General features: G+C 40.3%; 1 protein-coding gene across 1 annotated transcript; it reads left to right on the plus strand.

Annotated features, from left to right (window-relative positions):
- Positions 1 to 4,789: 4,789 nt before the first annotated feature.
- Positions 4,790 to 5,724, plus strand: LOC101963986 (olfactory receptor 7E24). Its single transcript, XM_005342154.3, has one exon. The coding sequence runs from the start codon at positions 4,805 to 4,807 to the stop codon at positions 5,705 to 5,707; it is 903 nt and encodes a 300-aa protein (XP_005342211.2). The 5' UTR covers positions 4,790 to 4,804; the 3' UTR covers positions 5,708 to 5,724.
- Positions 5,725 to 9,431: the final 3,707 nt, after the last annotated feature.

Raw genomic sequence — 9,431 nt, forward strand, 5'->3', positions numbered from 1 at the left:
TCTCTCAAAGGCCCAAGTCCTTCCAATGACAAACCTGAGGATTGAGCTATTGGCACCTGGGTCTTTTGGGGACATGCAACATCCAAATGATATCAGCCTCCAATATACACCTGTTTAGAAACAACTGGTGAATAATCCTGAAATTAATGAAGAAATCCAAGAGGAATGGGTTTTCCACAATGGGAAATATTGTAATAGGTGTTTATTCCACAAATGTGAAGACTTTCCTAGTGAATTGCTTCGGTTTAAAATGTAGACAAAATCCTGAATGCTGATATAGTTGTTTCCTTGTTTAAAAACCTCTTTTGAATTTCAATAAGTCTCCCAACAACAAAATGCTAAAAATATAACTTGTCTTTCAGAATTCTACCTCATGGGTCTCTGAGGTGATCTAGGACTGTAGCTGGTCCTCGTTGTACTGTCTCTTCTCACAGTGCTTGGGAACCTGCTCATCATCCTGGCTGTCAGCTCTGACCCCACCTCCACACCCCCTTGTATTTCTTTCTCACCAAACTGTCTTTGACTGATATGGGTTTCGTCTCCACCACGGTCCCAAAGATGATATGGACTTCCAAGTTCATAAGAGGCATCTCCTATGTCGGCTGCCTGACTCAGATGTCTCTATTACTTTTGGAAGTATGGATGGTAAACTTCTGCCGTGATGTCCTGTGGCTAGTCGTGGCCATCTGTCACCCATGCCTCATTACCCAGTCATCATTTCATCATTACCCTTCACCAATATCACCAATATGTCTCCTTAATTCTGTTATCTTTTTCCCCCAGTCTTTTGATCTCCCCTCTGTCAATCTGATTATCTTGTACTTTAAACACTTCAAAGATAAGGGACTCACTCATTTCTCCTGTGACTCTTTCAACTCTTGATCTTGAGGGTTCTGACATTTTCACTAATAATGCACTGATGTACTTTATTGGAGCCATATTTAGATTTCTTCCTCACTCAGGGATCCTTATACCTTAGTGTAAAGTTCTTTCCTTCATTCTTAGAAACCCATCATCAAGTGGGAAACATGAAGCCTTCACTACCTGTGGGTCTCACCTTCTAGTTGTTTATTTTGTGGATAATGCAATAAATACCCCGTGGTTTAGCTGTATCACATTTGCCCTCAAAGATAAGTTGGTCCAGTGATGTACACTGGTAACCCCAGTGCTGAATCCCCACATCTGCAGCCTGAGGAACAGGAAAATTAAAAACACTTAAGGAGGCTAATGGAAAAACAGTGTGATGTCAGAACTTGTAGCATCCATTTGAGATACAGATTGGAGAAGGCAGCACAGCAAAATGAATGTAATTAATGACACCAAACTGTCCTTAAAAATGGCTAAAATGATAAATTTTTATTATGTGTGCTAACATAATAAAATATGGAAATAAAAAGTAGATGGATCTTTCTTAACAAAAAATGAAATAAATGAATAGTTTACATGAAATTTTCCCTGAGTAGAGGAGAAACCCCAAATCCTATTGAGGACATTCATTTTCCATTTTTAATCTTTCATTAATATTAGCAAAACCTTAGGGATTTGTGTAGTGAAGACCAAGGTGAGTAATTATGAGCTCCGTGTACTGAGCCTCCGAGGTCTTGATCTAGTAAATACTCAGCCTGTGCCTGCAGTCTGGTTGGCACCACACCTTGGTTGTCTTCTGCCCTGGTTCTCTGCATAAGGAAGCTCCTATGGGTCACCTTATTCAGATCCGTCTTAAGGAACAAGCTTGAGCCTTAATTACACAATGGGAAGGGGAGGTTCATCAATTCTGCCATCCAAGGTCATGACCAAGTAGCTGCTCAGCACAACCAAGTAAGTGCTGAGGAGGACAGGGATGGAGGAAGGACTAACAGAAGCTTTACTTGTTATCATTAGAAGACATTTGACAGTTGAGGCAGACAGATGGAGAATGACAGTGTAAAATTTTAGGTACGTGGACTGCGAATTTTATGTCCTAAATTGTGATGGGATTCCAAAAATCTTATTCAAAATTTTACTTTCTGCCCACAGTACTCTACTCGCCATGGACATCACACGCACAACAGGAGGAAATGGGTCTGTGTAACCTATTTCATAACTACTCCAAGGTATTGATGATGGTTGGGGGTGAGAGTGCCCTGACATTGTGCACCAGTGTTTCTGGTTTCTAGGTGCCAGGCGCTGAGCGCTGCGTTCTATGTAGAGTGTTTCATCTCCTGTGCACAGTCTTCTCCAAGTTACATGTTCCCACGCTGGCATCCATTTACAGGAAGGAAGGAGCCCAGCACTTTTGTGTAACAAACACAAGGAGAAGGTGGTTAGGTAGAGAAGCTGAAGCCTTGCTTCAGTTGATCTGCATGATAATGATGCAGTCCTGCCAGGGGAATCCTGCCAGGTGGGGCTGTTGACAGCATACCCAGCCATCTCACCTGCCTTCACACCAGGAGAGATTTCCTCAGCATCATAAACTTGCCTTTTGTGAGAGTCCAGGTAGATCACAGTGGAGATCTCTAACTGGCACCTGGTGCATGGAATATAGGTGGGATAGCTATATAAAATAAGCAGTGATTTAAAAAAAATAAAAAATAAAAGAGCAGGCACAAAATAATTCCACCCCAATCTTTCTTTTTTTTCCTAGTCCAGATTACCTTTGAAAGCTGTTCCTATCTTCCTCTGATATTGTAATGAGTCTCATACAGAGAAATAAATTCAGGTCTTGGTGTCATTTCTTTCAGAAATCTGGAGGGACTTTAAACATGAGCCTCATATGTCCCTGTGGTTATGACTGTGGAAACTCTTTTTAAACTTTCTGGTGCTTTGGAAACAATAAAACACTTTCTTGTTCTAGTTTCAGAGTCTGGCAACTTAATTTCCAGTGTTGCTGGCTTCACTTATTGTTTCTGTGACATAGAGCAGGTGGCTCTTGTCTCCAAGTCTGAGCACTGTCCTGTGAGTTGATTTCTGGGTGACAAGTGCACCCAGTAAGGACTGCAGGGGTGAGTCGTGTTGCAAACGTTGCTGGACACAATTAAATTTCCCTCTTTTGTGGCAAAGAGCTCCTCCCACTTTGTGGACTCTCTTTTCATGTTCTGCCTTGTTCCCTTTGCTGTGCAGAAGCTTTCTGATTTTATGCCATCCCTCTTGTTGGTTCTTGGTTTTATTTCTTGAACTTCAGGGGTCTTGTTATGAAAGCCGTTGCTACACCACTGGGTGGGAGTGTTTCCTTCGAGCAGTTGCAAAGTTTCTAGTGGAATTCCCAGGTTTTTGATTCACTTTGAATTGAGTGCTTTTGTAGGGCAAGAGACAGGGAGTTTCATTCTTCTGCATATGGATATTAGTTTCCCAGCACCAATTGGTAAAGTAGGCTATCTACAAATCTAACCAAGGAAGTGAAAGGCCTCTACAACTAAATTATTGAAGACTGAAGAAAGAAACTCAAGAAGACCTTAGAAGATGGAAAGACATCCTATGTCCTTGGTTAGGTAGAATAAATATCGTCAAAATGGGAATATTACCAAAAGCATTATACAGATTCAGTACAATCACCATTAAAATATGAATGGCATTTTCATAGAGGGGGAAAAAAAGTCCTAAAATTCAAGTGAAAAAAATACAAAAAACCAAAGCAATCCTGAGAAATATAAGAAATACTGGAGGCAGCATAATACCCAATCTCAGATGATACTCCAGAACTAGAGTAAAAACAACAGCGTGGCATTGACGTAAAACAGACTTTAAGGCAAAAGGAATAGAATAGAAGACACAGAGGCAAATCCACATAGATCAGTCATCTGATCTTTGACAACGGTGCCAAAAAAAAGTCATTAGTTTTAATCATTGACTGTTACTTTGATTCATGACACATTTATGGTGAGGGATATCACAAGACTATATGTATTTAATTAAACCATATTTATCAAAATTTGAATTTCATCATGCCTAGAATCGGAGTTATTTGATTTTTTGTTACATGATTTCTAAACTCAAAAAATTGAATGAGGTCTTCTAACTACAAAAGAGGTATATCAGAATATTCAGTAACTGGAACATAACCAGCATATAACAATCTTCTGCATATAAACTATTAAATTCAGTGTGCAGATAATTTGCTTGTTCTTACATGGTGTTTAAAATACTCCAAGTAAAAGGACTTTGGCCCATTGTCTTAGAATAAAATTATCATTTGACTGCTGCTTTTTTGGGGGGGAGGACCAGGGATTGAACTCAGGGGCACTCAACCACTGAGTTACCTCCCCAGCACTATTTTGTATTTTATTTAGAGACGGGGTCTCACTGAGCTGCTCAGGGGCTTGTTGCTGAGACTGGCTTTGAACTGCAGATCCTCCTGCCTCAACCTCCCGAGTCACTGGAATTATAGATGTGAGACACCACACCAGGCTGTTTGACTGCTTCTTAACCTTCGTAAGTAGAATGATTTCATTTATAAAGGTAAAAGGCTATTAGTACTTTCTTTTCTCAACGGTGTTAGGTTTATTTTACAATAATAATGGACTAGCTCTCTATTATTCTGTTGGTCTTCTAACATTGTCCCTTTCAATATCTCTAAAATATAGAATGATGTGAATGAAACAGACACCAACCCTGGAGGGTTTATGACTAAGCTGACCACAGCTGAGAAGTATTAGAGAAGCACATTGATGTTAAAGTGTGAACAATACTTCATTATACTTAAAATTCAACATATATGGAAACAACTCTATGTCTGCAGTTATCTTTTTTTTAAACCTGCATCTCTGTTTCAAATATGGTCACCAATAAAGAATCACAAAACCTAACATCTGTATCAGAATTCCATCTCATGGAAATCTCAGAGGATCCAGAACTACAGCCTGTGCTTGTGGGACTGTTCCTGTCCATGTACCTGGTCACGGTGATTGGGAACTTGCTCATCATCCTGGCCGTCAGCTCTGACCCCCACCTGCACACCCCCATGTACTTCTTCCTCTCCAACCTGTCCTTGGCTGACATTGGCTTCATCTCCACCACGGTCCCTAAGATGATTGTGAACATCCAAACTCACAGCAGAGTCATCTCCTATGTGGGCTGCCTGACACAGATGTCCCTTTTTATCCTTTCTGGGTGTATGGACGACATGCTTCTGACTGTGATGGCCTATGACCGGTTCGTGGCCATCTGCCACCCCCTGCATTACTCAGTCACCATGAACCCTCGCCTCTGTGGATTCTTGGTTCTGATGTCCTTTTTGATCAGCTTTTTTGATTCCCAGCTGCATAACTTGATTGTCTTAAGCTTTCCCTACTTCAAGGATGTGGAAATTGCTAATTTCTTCTGTGACCCTTCTCAACTACTTCATCTTGGCTGTTCTGATACTCTAACAAATAACATAGTCATGTATTTTGTTGTTGCCATTTCTGGATTTCTTCCCATCTCAGGGATCCTTTTCTCTTACTATAGAATTGTTTCCTCCATTCTGAGGATCCCATCCTCAGGGGGGAGGTACAGAGCCTTCTCCACCTGTGGCTCTCACCTGGCAGTTGTTGGCTTGTTCTATGGGACAGGCCTTTCAGCGTATCTCGGTTCAGCTGTCTCACTTTCTCCCAGAACATGTGCGGTGTTCTCAGTAATGTACACAGTTGTCAGCCCTATGATGAATCCCTTCATTTACACCCTGAGGAACAGGGACATTAAAACCGCCCTGAGAAGGATACACAGCAATTATGAGGACAATCACAGAACCTGAGGCCTTTGTTTTCAATGGAGGCTAGAATTGGCAGCGAAACTAAACATGTAGACCTGTGTGTCTTGCTCACAATATTTTTGTAGATTAGGGAGTTTAATTCCTCATCGTGTTTCATGAACAAATGGCCATTACCATTTTTGTTTGAAAGAGGGAGGAAGCTGGGCACGGTGATGCGACTTCGGAGGCTGAGGCAGGAGAATCACAAGTTCTAGGCTATTCTCAGCGACTTGGCGAGGCCCTAAGCAAATCAGTGAGACCCTGTCTCTAAACAAAAATATAAAAGTGTTGGGGTTGTGACTTAGTGGTTAAGTACCCCTGTGTTAAATTAAGGGGAAAAAATGAATGAGGAATAAAATTTTTTAAATGGTTACAAAATTTCAGTTTGTGAAGAGAAAAAATTTCTGGAAATGGGTGTTGGTGATAGCTGTGTAAAAAAGTGAATGTAATTAATACCACTGAATGGCATAAAAATGGTGAAAAGTGTAATGTTGTCGTTTTTTATCACAATAATCCATGGAAAAATACAAATGGATCTCTAAAGATGAGCAAGGAAAGATGGGAAACAAATTAAGTAAATAGTACCAGGGGCTTCTTCTTCCACAGAGGAAGCGCCTAGAACTTTGGTGGACGTTGAGTCCCTCTTCCTTTTTCTTCTAATAATGAAGAAGTCCTCAGAGATTGCGAGTGCATGGGCCAATTTGGTTAATTGAGACCTCTGAGTACTGAACCTACACAGTCATTTTATAATAAACAACCTGCCTTCAGAGTGGGGACTTCGGCCCCGGGTGTCCCACACCTGCGTCTGCTCTCCCTTGCTACCTGTCCCAGGAAGTTGGACTCTTTCCCTGCAGGCATTCTGAGCTCAGGAAGGGAAACCTTTGTGGGATTGGCACTGACTCTCACTGCTTGCTCATGGCCCAGAAGAGAAGCAGCTTAAACCAGTAAGAGCTGAGGGAGATGATGGGTGGAGAGGCAGGCGGTAAGCTGTGCTGTGGGACGCTCTTGTTCTGGGTCAACTTGGGGTCCTGATGACTTGTGCAAGGTTTCATTTCCTTCCAACACACTGGTCAATACCTCTCATCCATAAAAGCACCACTGTCCCCAAAGCTCTCCAAAAGGATAACCAAGGGATGAGGAGGAGCAGGAGGAAAGCAACATTAACACTGTGAACCATATTTGAGGGATTCCTGGGTTCAGTCTGTGAGCTATGGAGAGTTTGTTTCATTGTATTTAATCTGCATGGTTTTCTGCCAATCAGTTGCCCACTGTATTTTCCAAAAGGGGAGGGAGAACTGAGTTTTCATGTAACTGCTCTCAGTTATTAGGTAAAAAAGACTGAAGAGATTTTGAATGGGTCTGTCTGAATATGGACACAGGGCTTCCTGCCAGGAGAATCCTGCTGGGTTTCCCCCTGAAGACCCAACAGTACATTGCACTTCCCTGTATTCCAGGAAGAGACTCTTTGCTTATTGTGTTCTTCCTGGGGTCTCTGTTAGCCCACAGGGCAGAGCAGTAGTTGGCTCCTGCTGCATCAAGAGGGATAGTTCATTATAGGCAAGGATCACAGAAAAGGTAGACACATCACAGTTCAGCACAGATTACCTCATGCCCCATCCAGGATATTGACACCTATCGGCACGCCCCTGCATTCTTAGAATCTACAAAGCCAGTTTCCAAAGGAGGCTGGCATTCCGGTCTTGGTTTTATTTCTACAAAAGAAATAAAGTTTTTAAGTTCCTCATGTGCCCCTGTCATTGAGATCTCTGGTTATCTGCTTAAAAACCTTCTGATATTTGGAAAACAATGAAAAGTTTAGGATTCTGACACAGACACTGACAATTTAATCCCCCACACTGGTTATGTCCCTATAACACAGGCAGGTTATTGGTACCTCAGAGACTCAACGTTCTCATCTGAGTTTATTTCTAGTTGATACAAAAGCACTGAGTACAGATTAAATACATATGGATGCTCCTATGTGACTAACACGTGATGAGCTTATGAAATAAGTGTGAAAGGCAATTTAGGTATTATTATAAGGATGATGATAATCTTTGTACAATTCAGCTAAAATATCATGTTACTTGAAGTTACTCTTTTCCTGTTTCTACAGTGGGGCAAATGATTCTGTCCTTGTATAAATAATGTGCTGTGTATTTGGAGAGAAATGTAATATTGGTTCATTTACAATTCCTCACATTCTGTACCTTATTTGATACAAAGGAGGCATCAAATATAAAAGAAATCTGCTTAAAACAGAGAAGAGCTACTTCTTGGTTTGCAAACCCTGGTGTGGCCAATACACTTAGTGTTTTTCTTTCTACACTTTTATCTTTTAGGAAAGTCACGAAGAACAGGAAATAAAAAATATTACCTCCTAATTGTGTCTATACAATAGACTCATGAATTTTAAATTTTAATTTCACAGGATTTACACTGTTCTATTATTCAAAGATAATAGCACAGGTATTTAAGATAAAAGAGAGATAAAGTGGGAAATATTCCTCCTGCTTGAGCTCATTTGCATTTTGATTGCATCATTTTAGGGTTTACTGGCTTTTGAAAATTGTTTGCATCAAGAAACTCACTATTTCTATAAAGAATGAGTTCTTCTAAAAGTGATTTAAGGGCCAAACGTTTATTAGAATCCAAACTTGCCTTACATACCTTCTGTGTGAAGTTATGGGTGTGAATAATGCTGCTTTCCTTAATCAGTGTGCACCCAGAGAGGTGGGAGGGGGGTGTACACACATTCTGCATATGGGTTAATGAGCCAGGACTGTACTGTTGATTTCCTGAGTCCCATCTCAGGGGACTGTGTCCTCTACAGAAGCCAAATGGAAACATTATTCCCTATACAAGATGGCATTTCTTCAATAATCCTACAAGAACATTTACCACATATTTTTGGCAGTATAAATGAACAGAGGTATATTTTTGAATATAAATTATATTTATTATCATACCAAATATAGGTGACTGATAGTAAAAGGGAACATGTATCAATTATTGAAATTCAAATAACTATCTCACACAGTATATATTATCTAGAAATTTTCATTTATGTAATGCAGAGAGATACAGGATTTTGAAAATATTTGGCTAATAATAAACTCAGTAAAGAAATGATATTCCTTGCTGGGGGTATGTTCTGCATCCTCTGAATCATTTGACATAGCTGCAGGCACTTCACAGAGACTTAAATCCAAGACTTTACAAATTAGTCATTTGAGGACCAGCAAGTATGTTGTGAACTAGATTAGCTTTACATGCTTTTTTGATAAACCTTAAAGAAACCTGATCACGAATACACAGATGAATCCGGACATCTCTTTATCAACACATAAAATTCACCCACAGAATCATGACAGCACTTTTTTTAGGGGAAATAGATGTGCAGAATGAAATTATTCAGAGATGCCAAGAACTCAGATTTCATAGTTTAGAAATGAAATTCCGCAGGCTGGGGCTGTGGCTCAGCTGTAGAGCGCTTGCTTAGCACGCATGAGGCACTGGGTTCCATCCCCAGTACCACATTAAAAAAAATTAGCTAAAACAAAATAAAGGTATTGTGTCCACCTACAACTAAAAAATTAAAAAAAAATGAAATTCCTCTAAATTATTAGGTTCTAAAGCACATTTTGTCTCCAGTTTGTTTTTAACATGAGCAGTAGGTATTATTGCCAGTATTAGCAGATAACGTTAAGGGGGTAGTCAGTGCTGA

The sequence above is a fragment of the Ictidomys tridecemlineatus genome, chromosome 2 (assembly GCF_052094955.1).
Source record: "Ictidomys tridecemlineatus isolate mIctTri1 chromosome 2, mIctTri1.hap1, whole genome shotgun sequence".
Taxonomy (NCBI): Eukaryota; Metazoa; Chordata; class Mammalia; order Rodentia; family Sciuridae; genus Ictidomys; species Ictidomys tridecemlineatus.

What these genes read in the sequence shown, in the direction of transcription:
- LOC101963986 (XM_005342154.3), top strand. Translation starts at nt 4,805, where the DNA reads ATGGAAATCTCAGAGGATCCAGAACTACAGCCTGTGCTTGTGGGACTG.